The 16835-nt window shown below is 33.1% G+C and overlaps 1 protein-coding gene and 1 long non-coding RNA gene across 10 annotated transcripts; one reads left to right on the forward strand and one right to left on the reverse strand.

Moving 5' to 3' along the window:
* Window positions 1-745: 745 nt before the first annotated feature.
* Window positions 746-2849, reverse strand: LOC114403096. Its single transcript, XR_003664581.1, has 3 exons — window positions 1708-2849; window positions 1194-1526; window positions 746-890 (listed from the first exon to the last, which is right to left on the reverse strand). It is a non-coding gene; the product is annotated as an uncharacterized LOC114403096 (long non-coding RNA).
* A 4872-nt stretch (window positions 2850-7721) lies between these two features.
* Window positions 7722-16173, forward strand: LOC114403408 (RNA polymerase II-associated protein 3-like). 9 transcript variants are annotated; one of them, XM_028366354.1, is made up of 16 exons: window positions 7722-7825; window positions 8116-8178; window positions 8718-8853; window positions 9145-9222; window positions 10407-10666; window positions 10758-10835; window positions 11281-11457; window positions 11594-11718; window positions 11944-12065; window positions 12155-12237; window positions 13122-13277; window positions 13419-13562; window positions 14017-14199; window positions 14361-14455; window positions 14535-14632; window positions 15704-16173. In XM_028366354.1, exons 5-16 carry the CDS (start codon window positions 10664-10666, stop codon window positions 15805-15807), a joined length of 1368 nt encoding a protein of 455 aa, XP_028222155.1. In that variant the 5' UTR covers window positions 7722-7825; window positions 8116-8178; window positions 8718-8853; window positions 9145-9222; window positions 10407-10663; the 3' UTR covers window positions 15808-16173. The 9 variants fall into 9 exon arrangements, with proteins under 9 accessions (XP_028222155.1, XP_028222153.1, XP_028222158.1 ...); XM_028366352.1 differs by having other exon boundaries at window positions 9150-9222; XM_028366357.1 differs by having other exon boundaries at window positions 8718-9222; window positions 10407-10685; window positions 10788-10839.
* The last annotated feature ends 662 nt before the right edge of the window (window positions 16174-16835 follow it).

Consider the following 16835-nt stretch of genomic DNA (forward strand, 5'->3'; position numbering starts at 1 on the left):
TCTGTAATAAGTGAATGTTTTTTTTTCTCCCGAAGTTGTTGAAATTATTCGCAGTAAGATATTGGTCACAATTGAAAAGGTTTTATCAATAAAATTTTAATTTATCTAAAATCTAGACATAGGTAAAAATCAATTCTATAATTTAATGAATTATTGTATGAGAAATAAATCCCACAAATAAAGGAACTGTACAATACAGTGTGAAATAACGTAAAAACAAGCTCATTAATATAATCAAATTTGCTATTAATTTTAGATATGGGTTGATTGCTTAGAGAAATTTTAATGGGATATTTACATGAGTTGTTTAATGTTGAATAAAGTTACTAAATTTTTTTATTTATTATTGAAGTGTATAATATGAAGTAATTGTTTATATAATAACAATTGCTTATAAGCAATCATTGCACACTTAATAATATTATTATACCATAAATAATATATTTTCAAGTATATGATCCATAAAATTACGAAAATCTTACCCACAATTGATTCTAAATTTAAAGAGGAAAAACTGTTAGAAGTAGAATGAGAGAGTTTATAATACTGGAATCAATTTTTGTAACTTCATTATTATCAAAACGAAAAGATCATATCATACTTTTAATGGAAAAAATATTTGTATATCAAAGTGAAATCAATAAAATTACTAATATTAAATAACTCATTGTAAGTAATATTAAAAATGTGTTTTCAATCTACGTTTTTTCAGCAAATTGTAAACAATAAAATGCATTGCCTGAAAATCATAATGATTAAATTATGACTTTAAACTGTTAAAACAAAGTAACATAAAAATTTCTCCATCAATCAAAATGGGGTCATCATCACTCTATTTGTCTTAGAACATGGTAACTGTTTGTCACCTTCTCAGATGCAGCTTCACCATCCTCTTAAGAAACAATCTAAGGTTACAATAAAAATTGCAAGAAAAACAGAACTTTAATAAAGAAAATCACAACGGATAAAATCCAAATCTCCCACAGACTATCACATTGCATAATCTGAAACAGAAACAAAAAGCCAACCTTTGAAAAAAATTATTGTTAAATTCAAAACCAACAATATCGAGCTCATGAAACAAAAAAAAAGGTTACAAATCACAAAAACTAACCAATTCAAAACACTACAACTATGACAACAACATCAACAAATTCACAAAGGCATAGAATATAGTGAAAGAAAGAAGGTACCGCTAAAGGCTATGCCAGAGGATGAAACAACACAGGTTTGGATGACAATGTTCTATTGCCTTGTGAAGGGTTGCCTCAACATGTTAGATTTACAACAACATTACAAACTGTCCCAAAAATCGACCACAAAAAATGAGGAAAAAAAATTGATTAGGTTTAGGGAAAAATAAGAAAAATAGTGTGCTTGGAATAGATTCGTGGTGGAAGATAAAAATGACACTTTTAGTCTTCCATAAAAGAGAAGTGTCTTGGGAAAAAAGAAAAATCACAAATATTCTCATAAATAAAGAACAAATCCAGCAAAGTGTCGTCGCCTTCAGCACCGCGATTAGCCTGTCCCAAAAATCACCACAAAAAATTAGACAAAAAAAATGAATAAAATAGATAAAAATGGAATCTTTATTCTTCAACACCGTCATGTGAATCATATTGTTGCGAAAGGTCACACTTTTTTTCTGTCCAAGGGGAAAATAAATAAAAATGGAACCTCATCAAAATCAGACAAAGGTCACACCTTTTTCCCGTCCAAAGCAACATAAAAACCAAAGCGAAAAAAAAAAACGAACAAAGAAGACCCTTGCATGGCAAAACGCTGCCACCTTCAGCACCGCCGTTAGCCTGTCCCAAAAATCACCACAAAAAATTAGACAACAAAAAGGAATAAAATAGATAAAAATTGAACCTTTATTCTTCAACATTGCCCTGCGAATCATATTGTTGTGAAAGGTCACACCTTTTTTCTATCAAAGGGGAAAATAGATAAAAATGGAACCTCGTTGGAATTAGACAAAGGTCACACCTCTTTCCCGTCCAAAGCAATATTAAAACCAAAACGAAAAAAAAAATCAAACAAAGAAGGCTCTTGCATGGCAAAGCACCGTCACCTTCAGCACCGCCGTTAGTCTGTCCCAAAAATCACCACAAAAAATTAGACAAAAAAATAGATAAAAATGGAACCTTTATTCTTCAACACTGCCCCGTGAATCATATTGTTGCAAAAGGTCACACCTTTTTTCCATGGAACCTTGTCGGAATCAAACAAAGGTCACACCTTTTTCCCGTCCAAAGCAATATTAAAACCAAAGCGAAAAAAAATCGAACAAAGAAGGCCCTTGCATGGCAAAGCGCTGTCACCTTTAGCACCACCGTTAGCTTGTCCCAAAAATCACCACAAAAAATTAGACAAAAAAAAGAAATAAAATAAATAAAAATGGAACCTTTAGTCTTCAACACTGCCCCGTGAGTGATATTGCTGCAAAAGGTCACACCTTTTTTTCCGTGGAACCTCGTCGGAATTAGACAAAGGTCACACCTTTTTCCCATCCAAAGCAATTTAAAAATCAAAGGGGAAAAAAATCGAACAAAGAATGCCCTTGCATGGGCAAAGCGTCGTGACCTTCAACACCGCCGTTAGCCTGTCCCACCAGAAAAAATTAGACAAAAAAAAGGAATAAAAAAGACAAAGGTCACACCTTTTTTTCGTCAAAAGCAATATAAAAACCAAAGTGAAAAAAAAAATCGAACAAAGAAGGAAGAGAAAGAGGGAGGAACGGAAGATTAACAAAGATGCAAAATAAATGGCACAACACACACAATAGAGTTTCTGAATAATAACAGAAAGGGGACGAGAGAGAAAGAAAGAAAAGATAGTGACAAACCCAGAGCAAGAAAGAGTAGAAAGAGTGGAAACGTAATTTAAGAGAAAGAGAAAAGAAGGGAAAACGTAATTGCAACCGCTGATACTGAGGAGAGATCTTTTTACGTAATAAATAAATTAAAAAAAGGGAATTGCAATAGCTGACACTAAGAAAGAGAGAAGGAGCTTTCTAAAACACAAACCTTCGGAATGGAAGAGAGAAAAAGAAAAAGTCTTGAAATATAAAAAAAAAAAATTGGAACACGTGTCACTGTATGAGAGAAAGGCCCTTGTTTATATAATAGATAGAGAAGATTAAAATAATGATTGAATTCTCATGTTCAAAACACAAGAATTTGAAAATTATCGTTAGTATTTCTAATATAGTCGTGCCTTGGCACAGGATTTTGTATTTGATTTGATGTTCCTAGCATACTTGACTTTAAAGAATCTTGTTGATATTATCGAGAAACATCAATCATCGTTGGAATAGTTGTTTCTCATTTTAAGTAATCTGTAATAATTTTCATGTAACTTGGTTAGGAATTTTCAAGGTATAGACACATGTAAGACATTACTCATGTAATTTAAAATGTTCATTTTGATTAAGCATGTCAAATATGAAATAATAATAATGATTTAATATTTTTTAAAATCTAAAAATATTAAACATGTGTTATTTTTAAAATCTAAAAATAAAGACGATTGATAGATAGTGGTAGCACAGTGGACATTGAGTGAAGGAAAGAAGAGAGTCAAGGGTGATTGATTGATTAAATGTGTGACTGTTTGATTCATTTTAAGATTGAGTGGGTGAATGAAAGCCTAAAAAAGTGAAATGGCCAGCCTTGAGAACGGAGAAGTGAGGTATGAAAATTAAAAAGGAGTGACATAAATAAATAAACTCTTGACTTGAATTGAAAGGAAAACATAGTGGCAATCATGTTGACAAGAGAAAAATTTAATTTTTTTTAAACTTGAGAAAAAACAATGGCAAATCACAAAAACGAAACTTAAGAAGTAGTAACTTTTTATCGGTAATTCACACGTTCACATGCAGCTACCTTCTTTTCAAAATAATAATTTTTTTGATAAATTGAAAAGAAAAAGAACCAATTGAGTCCTTGAAACCCAACTTACTTGAACTTTGAACTTTTGAGGGAAAAAAAAAACAAGACAGAGCTAACCTCTCAAGAATCAACGGAAATTTCGTTCTCTGGTTATAGCAATTACAGTCTATAGATTAAGTTTCTTATGTATAGATAAGCGCATCTGTTGTATTTGTTTTAACATCTTGATATATGCCTTCTTGTATTATGAAGACTTTTGATTTTATCTAGCTGCGAAATATATCCCGTTTATTGTTGTATGAATTTAATATAATTTACATTTTTCTCAAAAAAAAAAATATCCATGACAAAAAAGAAAGGGCTGGGCTGGGCCTGTTCTAGTTGTGGCCTTGTGGGTTACCGGTTGTGCCAATCTCAAGGGATATGCTAGGTGCACCCAGCAATATTGCTCGTGCACCCAGCAATTTATTGAAACTACCATTTTACCCTTCATTAAAAAAGTTTAAAATATTTAAATAGTTTTCTTCTCCTCTCCCGGAATCACTCAGCCACTTCTTCTTGCTTCTGCTTTTCTTCCTTTGCTTACCTCTTCCGCGAGCCTTCTCCTTCACCGCGAGCCCAGGTGCTGCTTCTTTCGGTTGGACGCCATTTCCGTTCGAGGTAGGTGTCCCTAATCTTCCCTTTGCTTTTATTATGCACTGTAGTTGTAGCATTTAGGGTAGGTTAGAAGAACCTTAGGTTAGCGGAACCGTAGGGTAGAAGACGAGAGCAAGAGACGCCGGAAAAAATGGGGAAATGGCTGACGACGGAGTCTTCCGGAAGACCCGTTAGGGGTTCTTCCGGAAATTCCGGAAGAACCTTTTCCGGAAATTCCGGAAGAACCTTTTCCGGAAAGTTTCCGGAAGAAGTGTTCTTCCGGAAGTAACCAAACGTCTTCCGGAAGACTCCCGAAAAACCTCTTCCGGGAACTTTCCAGAAGAAGTGGTTCATCCGGAAGAATTCCGGAAGACGCGCACTTCCGGAAGAACTTTCAAATTTCCGGAAGACCTTTCCGAAAGAACCCCTTCTTCCGGAATGTTTCCGGAAGAACCACTGCTTCCGGAAGTGGTTTTTTTGTTTTTTTTTTGTATTTTTTTTTTAAAAAAATTTTAAACAGAAATTGTTTTGTTTTTTTTAAATGAATTATTTTATTTATTTTGGTTATTTTGTTTTTTAGATTTTATGAAAAATGAAGTTTGGGTTTTTGATGTCATATTTTTTTTATAATTTAAATTGTGTATTTTTACTAAATATTAATTTGTAAATTAATTTTTTTTTATAAAAGTAGTTGTGTTTGTTTTTGTTTATTGTTTATTTTTTTAAATTAGTGTTTTTTCTTTAAAAATGAAGTTGTCTATTTTTATAATTAAAGTTGTGTGTTTTGGAAGTTTTATAAAAATACTAATTTTTTATAATTAATTAGTTTATTTTATTATAAATGAAGTATTTTATTTACTAAAAAAATTGTGGATGTTTACTAAATAATTTTTTTTACATTAGTTGTTTAATTTTTTTTTAAATTAAGTTGTGGATGTTTAGTAATGAATTATTTTTATATTAGTTGTGTTTTGTTTTTATAAATGAAGTTGTTTATTTTTTTTTTAAAAAAATTAACTTGTGGATGTTTACTAAGTAATTTAGTTGTGTTTTTTTTTAGAAATGAAGTTTCTTATTTTTTTTTAAATTAAGAGTTGGATGTTTACTAATTAATTTTTTTTACATTAGTTGTGTTTTTTTTTATAAATGAAGTTGTTTAATTTTTTTTTAAATTAAGTTGTGGATGTTTAGTAATGAATTATTTTTATATTAGTTGTGTTTTTTTTTTATAAATGAAGTTGTTTAATTTTTTTAAAAAAAATTAAGTTGTGCATGTTTATTAATAATTTTTTTTTACATTAGTTGTTTTTTTTATATATAAATGAAGTTGTTTAATTTTTTTTTTTAAAATTAGGTCGTGTATGTGTGAAAATAATTTGATTTAAGTTAGTCTTATTTGTTTATAAATAAAGTTGATTTTTTATAAAGAAAATTGTGTATATTTTGACCGAAAAAAATACGTGTTCGACATGATTTACAGATCATGGCCAGAACACGAGGTTTAGGTCGTGCCATAGGTAGAGTTGTAGGCAGAGATAGAGCTGCTGATGAGGATGCTGGCGATGTTTCCGAGAGGCGTAGGCCTACTGCCTCAGCCCGTAGACTACGCGTTCATCAGATGGCTACGGAGGGACGTGATATGGCTGAGGACGTCGCTGACATGACTGATGATGTCCCTGAGCAGCCTACGGAGGCACCTGAGATGCGTGCGGACGCACAGGGTGCTGATAGTGGTGAGGGGTCAGATGGTGATGATGCTGCAGAGGGATTCCCTGGTGGTCCACGTGACTCGTCAGTGCTCACATCATTTGCCGAGCATGTTGCACATGCCGTGTGGAGTGGACAGGTATTTTAATTTGTTAATTATTTGTCATTGTTTATTTATTTGTTTATGATTAATTTTTTTTAATAATTGTATAATTTGTACTTCAAATCAGGAACGTCCTGATTTGAAGTTAGTGTCACATGGGAGGAAGGTGACACTGATTGGGAGGCCAGTGCCTGAGATTGAAGGCCTGGTGGCTGCCACAGGATTAAGTCCATTGATAGATTGTTTAGTTATTACTGGCGATCCTGGACTTATATCCGCATTTGTGGAGAGGTGGCACAGTGAGACTCCTAGTTTCAAAATGTGTACTGAAGTCAGCCAATGTGTTGTCACGCTCAAACTATAATACGCATGCATGTCATTTTGTGAAGAAGGTCTTCCGGAAGTTACTGAGGCCTATTCCGGAAGAAGTGTTTCCGGAAGCACTTCTTCCGGAATAGGCCTCAGTAACTTCCGAAAGAAGGTCTTCCGGAAGTTACCCCTTCCGGAAGAAGTTCTTCCGGAAGTGTTTTCCGGAAACACTTCTTCCGGAAAAGGCCTTAGTGTCTAAAATTTCTTTCGGATACACATTTTTTTACTGCTTTTCTTCTCTAAAAACTAGCCGGAAAAGAAAAAAAATACCCATAAAAGCGTACCTCCGACAAAATAGGAAGAACAACCACTAACAAAACTTCAAATACCGAACACGGGACCACCGAATCTCTAAATACTTCACGGGACCACCAATGGAAACTGCAAAAGGGACCACCGAAAGAACACCAAGCAACCGGAAGAAACAAAGCAGAAGAAAGCGAAAGACAGTAAAAAGAAGCGAAGAAAGCGAAAGCGCAGTAGAAAGAAGCGTGTACGCGTTAATTTAAAGAAAATTACACAAGGGCAAAATCGTCATTACATACGCATTAAATATTATTTTATTTTTACTTATTATTATAAAATGAAAATTATTATTTGGTTACATACGTTCACTAATTATTTAATTATTTATGTATAATAATATTAATTATTTTATAATTTAGTTTATCCATTAAAAGTAAATTATATTATCAAATAATTTTTTTTAAAAAAAAGTTAACTTCCGGAAGAAGTTTCTTCCGGAAACTTCCAGAAAAAGGTTGTTCCGGAAACTTCCGGATGACGTTCTTCCGGAAGTAGTTTGTGGTACTTCCGGAATTCACAAATTCTTCTTCCGGAAGATGTTTTTTTCCGGAAACTTTCCGGAAAAGCTTTTTTCGAAAAGTTTCCGGAAATACTTCTTCCAAAAAAAGAATTATTGAAAAGCAATATTGCCACTTCACTGTTTGCTGGGTGCCCCAGCAATAATGCTGGGTGCCCCAACAATAATGCTGGGTGCACATAGCAACTCCCCAATCTCAACATTCACGAACATTTCATACTCTATTATCGGACTTCGTTTCGTTCATTAGTTTCTCAGTCGTTTGTTCTGAGATCGACCTCGCATCAGGTGTTTCTCTTCACTTTTTTATTTCCTTTCACAAACACTTGAATTGAACCATCAACGTTCAATGCCGAACCCTACCAATTCCTTCTATTCTTTTATTCCTTCAATTTTCTTAATTTTAACTTGTATTTGGTTCAACCACCACTTGTTTCTCCCCCTTTAATTCAATATTCTCTTCACACTTTTTTCGATTCGAATCCTTGTAAATAATTGTTTCGCTTCAACTTAATCATTTCAATTTGAAATAAATAGTACACTGCGTTTGATTCTCTAATGTTTTCATAAATTTCCAGGTTTAGGGAATGGCTGCTATCTTAGCTCGGAAATCACTCCTTGCTCTTCGTGCGCGCCAATTGGTAAAATTAATCTGATTTCGATTCTTCTTTATTTGTGGAAATGAAAGAAACGGGAAAAGAAAACTTCTTAATTAGACGCTGATTGAGTTGAGAAAACCAAATGTTATCTAATCTGAATACCCTATATTTCTATTCTACCCTTCCCTTCCCTAATTTCTATTCTTACGTTCCAAGCTGTGAACTGGATTCTTTTTTCTTTTTCTAATTTTTTGTCTATTCTGATTTCTGACTTGTCATGTGAATTAGTAGATATGGATAATTTTAATTGTAAGATGCCAAAATGTTTAGGTTAATTCTTAATACCATCCCTTGTTGTTTTGCTTATTTAGGCTGTATTTTAATTGTAGGATGCCAAACTCTTAACTCTGGTCTAAACCTTTTTTCTGTTCTTCATCCCTCTAAAATTTGAAATGATTATTTTTTAGTCCTTGTTTTTTTTTTTTTATCCTGAGCCCACTTATTTGAATCATGATCTTGTGAGTTTATTATTATATCTTCACATTACTGATCTCGTTTTGGTTCTTGGTACTGATTTGCAGTGAAGAAAATTTGTCTTACATAAATGCCTTCTGTAGATCTGCATACCCATTCAATTGATCAACTGGGTTACTAATCAAAATTGCATAGACAGAAAGATCAGCAGACCAAATGTTTCCACTCCCATATCTCTTATAAGTGGGTTCCTCTTCTCAATCTCAAAATTTGAAAACCAATTCAATACCAGTTGGACTCTTTAAACAGTTTTAAACTAATTTGAAATCAGTTCATAACCAGTTCAAAATCAATTCAGTTTAGAATCGGTTCACAACCAGTTCAAAACTGATTTTTTTAATTCAGTTCGATTTCAAATTAGTTTGAAAACTAATTTGTAGATTTGAGTTAAAAATCAAATTGGTTAAATCAGTTCGAAAACTAGTTTGGGTTCGATTTTTTTCCTAACCGGTTTTTGCACTGCCCTTGGACAAGACTAGTGTACGTGTTTTGTACAGAGAGAGCGAGAGTCACAGGCTACATACAGATGTTGCTCCCGTCATCCACAATGCCGTGAGGACTTCATCTCATTTAGCAGTCCCTTCTATTCTAATATTTTTTGAGTCTGGTTCACTAGTGGACTTAGAATAGTAATGATTAAAAAAGTTTAAAATATTTATTGTGAAAGTTTTAAAAAATAAAAAATTATATAAAAATAATTTTACGTATTTTAATAATTTATTTTATTTTAATTTCTCAATTAATACCTTAGAATACTGTTTAACATTTTTCATCTTTTATATATGTCACTGTGACTCAATTGTGTTAGGACTGTCATCAACGGTTAAATTAATTCAAGCTTATTCATGGGCCTAAATCCAATATAACTCATAAGCTTTCAAGCACAATCCCAACACTTCAGTTTCCTTTTTTTTTTTTTTTGAAGGTCAAAACTGAAATCCCTTAAGCTGTGAGAATGAAACGACTTATGGTTTTATTACTACTATTTTGCAATTGGATAAAATTAATTTTTCAATCACAGATTTTACTTTACACCATGTAGATTATGAAAATTAACATTACTATTGCTCGAGACAAATAATAGAAGTAAAAAATAAGTTTTAATTCATATATTACACAAGTCAAATGTAATATATTATCATTTTTTATAATTATTAATTACAAAAGAAGTAAAAAATTATTCATAGTAAATAATTAAAGTAAATTCTTATATATATGTCATTTGACATATATAAAGTTTAATCATTTTATTTATAGAAGAATATTTAAATATATCTGAATATAATAATTATGAATATAATAAGGAACATAATTAAATTACATAACGTGGGAAAATGTAAAAACACGTGTATGAATAGTACTTTTTTTACCGTTAAAAATAAGTTAAATATGACACTCTTAATTTTTTTTGTTGATAAATAGCCATTTTGATATTGGTCCCTAAAAGTGGGAGATGGTAACAAATTCGTTCATGCAAGATAAAAAAAAAAATTAATTTAGTCCCAAATGTAGAAAAAGTGTAACAAATTGGTCTTATCATTAAATTTGTGATACCATTTTGTCTTTAAATTGTTATGTTGAAGAATCAACTTGACAATAAGTACATGATTTAATGACTAATTGGATATTAAGTTGTAAAATTTAAGGATTAATTTGTCATTTTAAATTGTTTCCATCATTAATATGTTACACTTTATATATATTTGTAGACTAAATTTAAATTTTGTATATTTCAGGAATCAATTGGTCACAATCTCATGTTTTTAGGGACTAAAATAAGTATTTTATTTATTATATTTTTTTCATTTGCAACTTGGGTCTCACGGGTTAGCCCACTACCGTTTACCAATAAAAAGTTTGGGCTCATGGGCTGGCCCATACTCATAATCGCAACTCGCGAAAGTTGTTTTGTAAAGTCGTCACTTCCCACTTCGTCTCCGTTGCTGTAGTTGTGTTCTGTGTGGGTCGCTGAAGGGCCCTTCATCAGCACAGGATGGTATAGTCGGTTCCTCACGGTGCCGTTTTAGCACTTTGCTTCTAATTTCAATTTTTTTAAACGACTTGTTTTCTTTGTCGCATTTTAACAGGATTTCCATGGATTCCTAAACGACTTGCAGGATTGGGAATTTTCTAGAAAGGATAAAGCACGACCACAAAAGGAAAATGTTGGTAATTTTATCTTAACTTCAAAATTAACAATCATCGTCCGACCGCGAACGAACGTTTCAGTTTACTTCAAAAATCATAGTAGTACAAAGGAAATGTGAACTTTGTGAATATGCTGTTTGAAAACAATAAACATTTATGGAGGAAAGTAAGAAATATTAGTGTCGGATGTATTGGTTCAGATAACTAGACTGAATTTTGCACTGTTAGTTCATATGAAGCAAGAAGTATATGGCATATTATCTGTTTGTGGAATGTTGGAAGCTTGATTTCTTTGCAAGGTTCTTCTATTAATTTCCATGCATTCTTGTACTATAATTGGGTAATGACGAGGCAAAGAACTCCTTGATTTTGCATATCCTAAATATGTTTGTGCTTGTGTTTGTATGGATGAATTAATTAATGCATTTGTGATGTGTCATATTCTGATGGCAATTCAAAAAGGCTTCATCTTCTCGAATTACGGGATCTGTGGGTGTGGAGAAGGCATCAAAAGGAGATACCATTTCTTTTGATAATGCAAGAAATTCTCCAGGACAGTATGATTTATCAAGAATTAATCATTTGCATAGTAGTTTTGTTCCTGAAGATGTTCCTGATGCTGCTTCCGAGAAAGACCTGGTAGGTCCCCCCCCTCTCTGTTTGGTCTTGGGGTGACAGGGTAGGGGGAGATTGATCTGTTAGGATTTATAATATATTGATTTTAGTGTTCCTGTCCTGTATGATGCTGATACTGAAATCCATCTGTATATTCCAGGGTAACGAGTTTTTCAAGCAGAAAAAGTTTAAGGAAGCTAGAGACTGCTATTCAAGGAGCATTGCCTTATCACCAACAGCTGTAGCATATGCAAATAGGGCAATGGCCAATATCAAGCTCAGAAGGCAAGCTTATGTTTTGTTAATTTATTTTTAAAGAATTCTGGCTTACTCATCAAAATATTCACAAAATGGTGGATTTTATCATTAGTGGGATTTTAAATAAAAGAAAATAATTTTTTCCATTTACTGTAAGTTGTTATATGGTCTATCACCTGATTGATTCTCTTGAAGGGATCTTCTTTTTCTAAAGTTGATCTGGTTTTTTCCTCACCTATTTTGTGTCACTAGATTCCAAGAGGCTGAGGATGACTGCACAGAGGCCTTAAATCTTGATGATCGTTACATAAAAGCATACTCACGAAGAGCAACAGCTAGAAAAGAACTTGGAAAAATTAAAGAATCAATGGACGGTGTGTTAATATCCATGCAATTTACTTGTCAATTATCCTAATATAAAAACATTCTGATTTGTTGACTCTCTCATTTGCTTAAATCGCAGATGCTGAATTTGCCTTGAGGTTGGAACCAAACAATCAAGAAATCAAGAAACAGTATGCTGATGCTAAGTCTTTCTATGAGAAAGTAAGCACATCAATATTTCCAGTGTTGCTATATGACTTTCACAAAAAGGCATAATTTTAATAACTTACTATTTTTCATGAACAATACACTAAGGAGTACATATATCAGGTTGGATGGAATTATTAGGTTTGAACTTATGGTACATAACCAATAACCAATTTACATACTGGCACCTAAAGCAAACTAGCAAAGTAGATTAAATAGTGGTAGATGTAGCATAAAACCAAATGAATTGATGGCTTGAAGTAAGGTTCTAGAATGTTAGGGCCTTTGATTTAGTAAAATCAGGACAGAGTAAAGAACTATGATGTTACTTTGTTAGCAAGACTTTAGAGATGAGATGAAGGGATAATATGCTTCACAGTAGCGATTTGGGAATATATATTCAACAACTGAAAATGATAAGAATGTAGAGGATGAGTCTTACCGAAAAGAAAATATTGCTGCTTGAAAATCTAAGAGTATTGATATAACTGTTTTCCTTGACTGACAAACCATTGATGGTGGTAAATTTTGAAGTCTGATGTTTGTGAGCAAATGTTATTGCCAGTTAATGTGGTCGGTACCAGATATTTGTATTGATAGACCTGCAGGATTAAAACTCTTTTTGGATGGGTCCAAGGAGTAGAAGACCTTACCAGTTTGTACCTGTAGACCTAAGACAACTAGAGCATTATTGTAACTAGGATGGAAACATGAAGGTAGCGAGGGGAATTAGTTATATAGAGAGAGTATAGATGAGAGACAATTCCATTTATTTCTTGACCAAGCTTTGCAACACTATGCCATTTATTAACTATTATGGTTTTGTGTCTACTTTTCCCCTCAGGTTCTCTGTTGCGTAGATTAATGTTTTTCTTTCTTTTTTAAAATCTCTTGTCCAGGATATTCTTCAGAAAGCATCAGGGGTTCTGAGAAGCACTGTACAGGGAACTCAAAAAGTGGGAAAGTCAGAGGAAAAAGTTAATGGAGACAGCATCCACCCCATTTCACGTAGTACTCAAAAGTCTGGACTAGCTGAAGTTCATCATCATAAAAAGGTACAAAGAAGTAGAGTTTTAATTAATATCACATTTCAAGATATATCGTTATGTTTATGGTTGAGGGTATTGAATGCTAGTTTGTTTGGTGTTTTTCATGTAAATGTAGTCCACCCTAAAGTTTGGCTATGTTTTTGAAAGGATAATAAACGGCAAATACTTGTTAAAGAATCACTCTTAACAGAGGATGTTGATGGCAGAGAAATAAAAGCCAGAAGCTGGCCTCAATCACAAGGAGATGATGGTTCTAAGGGAGGTTTGAGTGCAAGCAACAGTTTGGAGCAGGTTAAATATCTTGAAATCCTTCCCTCTTTGTGAAGTAATCTGGTTCCAGTGCATATTTTAGTCCTGTTAGAAGCAATTTTTTTTTTCGTATCTTAAAAAATGCAGAAGTATTTTTTATGTTCTTCATGAGTTCTTATTTAAATATGAATTATCCACATTATGTTCTTTTGGAGCTTTGTTAAAAACATCTCTGTATTTTTACTATTTTTTTTATTCTCAGTAAGTAGTAGAAATAAAATAAAATTTAGGGTTTTGGGGCTTTTAAATGATATATTTAAGCATTGTATACTTTCAATTGATATTTTGGTTTTACCTCTACAAATTTTTTGCAGGTATACTTACTTTTTTCTATTGTAGTTCTGCAATTTTTCATGTCAGTAATTGTGCATAACTGCATATTCCCATTTGCATTCCCATTTTACATGATTTTGATCTCTCTCTTTTTTTTTATCAGAGAAATCACAGAATTACCAAGCCAGAAATGAAAGCTTCTGTTCAACAGCTTGCTTCTCGCGCTGCTTCTAGAGCCATGTCTGAAGCTGCCAAAAACGTAACACCTCCAACTACAGCTTATCAGTTTGAGGTCTCCTGGAGAGCATTTTCAGGTGATCTTGCTCTGCAGGCTCGTCTATTAAAGGTGTACAACTTTTTTCGGTTCATTTTTAATTTGATTATATTGTCAATTTCTAGCATATTTGGTATTGATTAGAGCAAGAGATGCCATTTTATGCTTAAATTTCTGGTATTCGGTGCTCTGCTTCATGTTATAATGAACAGCTTTTCTTTTTTGTATGTTAGGCTATATCTCCCCATGAATTGCCGAAAATATTCAAAAATGCCTTGTCTTCTACCATACTAATTGAGATCATCAAGTGTCTTGCATCTCTTTTCACGTAAGTAGTCATCTCCAAAAGTAAATATCATTTTATTGTTTGAGCTTTAATCATGATAGTGAATTTGCTCTTTTGGCAGTGAGGACATGGATCTGGTTGTCAGTTATTTGGAGCATTTGACCAAGGTACCAAGATTTGATGTGATTGTAATGTGCCTTTCATCAACAAATAAGGATGGTGCGTATTTTTTATTATAGTAAATTCTAAGTGTTTCTGTTGGCCATGCCTTTTGAAATGTCTTGAAAGTTTAAAGGTCTCAGAAGATAAACACATAAAGGTAGAAGAAAGAGGAAAGATAAGTAGGTAGGAGGAATAGGGGTCTCTAATTTAGAGAGCATGAGCTGGTTAGAGAAGAAAGGGATGAAGATACAACATGTATAATACCTTTCCAGCAGGAAAAAGAAAAGGTTAACCCATTGAATTTGGTTACCACCACCATTGCATGTGGATTATATATAACCACTAAGTCTTTCTGGACCTTCTAAGCAGTAGAAAACTCTTAACTTTAATCAGACAACTTATGATGGTTTATGACTAGGATAAGCCAAAAGTGGTTGTGTATATGCAATTATGCATGGATGACCATATACATTTCTTAGCCAGGTAGCAAAGTTTTAATGTAAAAGCAACTATATTCTTGTATATAGTGGATCCTTTTAACCTCTGTTCTCCTCCCTACAGCAAGAAAATGAAGATAAAATAAATGGAAGAAAGTGAAATTAGGTTCTCCGGTAGTGACACACCCTAATTAATCATGCGGGTTTATTGTTATGACTTAAGCTCACAAAGAGGGCTTAGTCCAAAATCTAACCTAGAGTTTCACTGTTTCATGGCTTAAGTACCACATTGAACTTCCTTATTTACTCAATGTGGGGACATATCATTTACCGTTAGGTGATTAGTGAATTTTGTGAGTGCAAATAATTTACTACTTTTTCTTTTGTTAGTATCAAGAAGACTTTGATCTAGTTTCTAAAATCAAAGATGACACATGGATTTTTTTTGTAACCCTTAATGGAGGCTATTTAATGTTGGGTAGAACATCAACATGTCTTCATTTGATTTGGGAATTTGATGACAAGGATTTAAGAAACTTGATGTTTTGTCTTATTAGTATGTCCCTTGGTTGGTTGCGAAGTTGCTTAAAATCAAAATGAAAGGTTCCTTTACGGTGGTGCTATTTAAAGCTAATGGTTATCATTGCCAGGTTTGTCAATCTGATTGATAAGTTGGTTACATTTTGTGCAGACATACGCAAGATCTGGGATGAAGTGTTCAGCGGTGAGGCAACACCAATAGAGTATGCAGAGATTCTGGACAACCTTCAATCAAAGTTCGGCCTTGGACAGTGACATCTTCCCCTGTATGTTTTAATATTTTTTTTTCCTCGGTGGATCCTCTCCCTTCCGCAACTATCTTCACTTGTAAATTATTATGCTATTGAAATGTTTGAGCATTATTGACGGTCAACTTGATCCATCTTTAAGCGTTAGTTGATAATGAGGAAATGGGAGGAAAAAGAAAAACAAAAGGCTCATGTGTAGTGCTTGAGGCTGAGGGTCCAGTACGTTTTAATGGTTTTTTCCTTCAGAATTTGGGTCTTCTAAAATGAGGAAAAGTAAAGGAAGTAATTTTAGTTGATAATGAGAAAATCAACATTTTAATACATCTATAATGTATTTGCACATAATATCAACCTTTGATTTTGTTATCAGTCATACTTATTTTACTCTTTTAAAAGTGAGTTGCTTTGTTAAACCTGTTCCTTCATATGATTCCAAGCCATTTCGTCTCTTCTGATGGGATCTATGCACGGATTTAGAGGATGTTCAAGCTGTGGTTAATTAATTCACTTGAGAATTTGGATGACTTGGATGCTTGTGTTACACGGACTGTCTGATGGGTAGTGTAGAATTATAAAAATAGTTCGTCCCACTCATGAGCGAAGGACAGTTTTTCAAATTGTTGTCTTACGAGTGTGGGACCATTTGGGAGATAGAGTCACAAAACTTAGAAGGCCATGTTACAAGTGGCTGGTTTATTTTTCTTATTTTCTTCAAAACTATTTAATCTAGATTTCGTATTTGTTAGGTTACTTTGGGGCCCAATGTCTAAAGTCATTCGAGGCCCACAACCATCAATCCATGAAATTGTGAGTGATGAAATCTTACCATATGGGTGTCAGTCAGGCTGTGGTGAGTAGATTCATGAAAAAGTAATCGGAACTAGGATCTCCTTGGACCCCATGGTAGTTTAAATAGATAGTCAACAAAAGCTTTTGAGCCTCCCCCTTGACCAATAAACTTTTATTTTATTAATTCTTATATAAAATTTCGAAAATAAAATAAAGTGATGTTATTGTAATTAAAAGTAAAAAAAA

Source organism: Glycine soja, chromosome 20 (genome assembly GCF_004193775.1).
Source record: "Glycine soja cultivar W05 chromosome 20, ASM419377v2, whole genome shotgun sequence".
NCBI lineage: Eukaryota > Viridiplantae > Streptophyta > Magnoliopsida > Fabales > Fabaceae > Glycine > Glycine soja.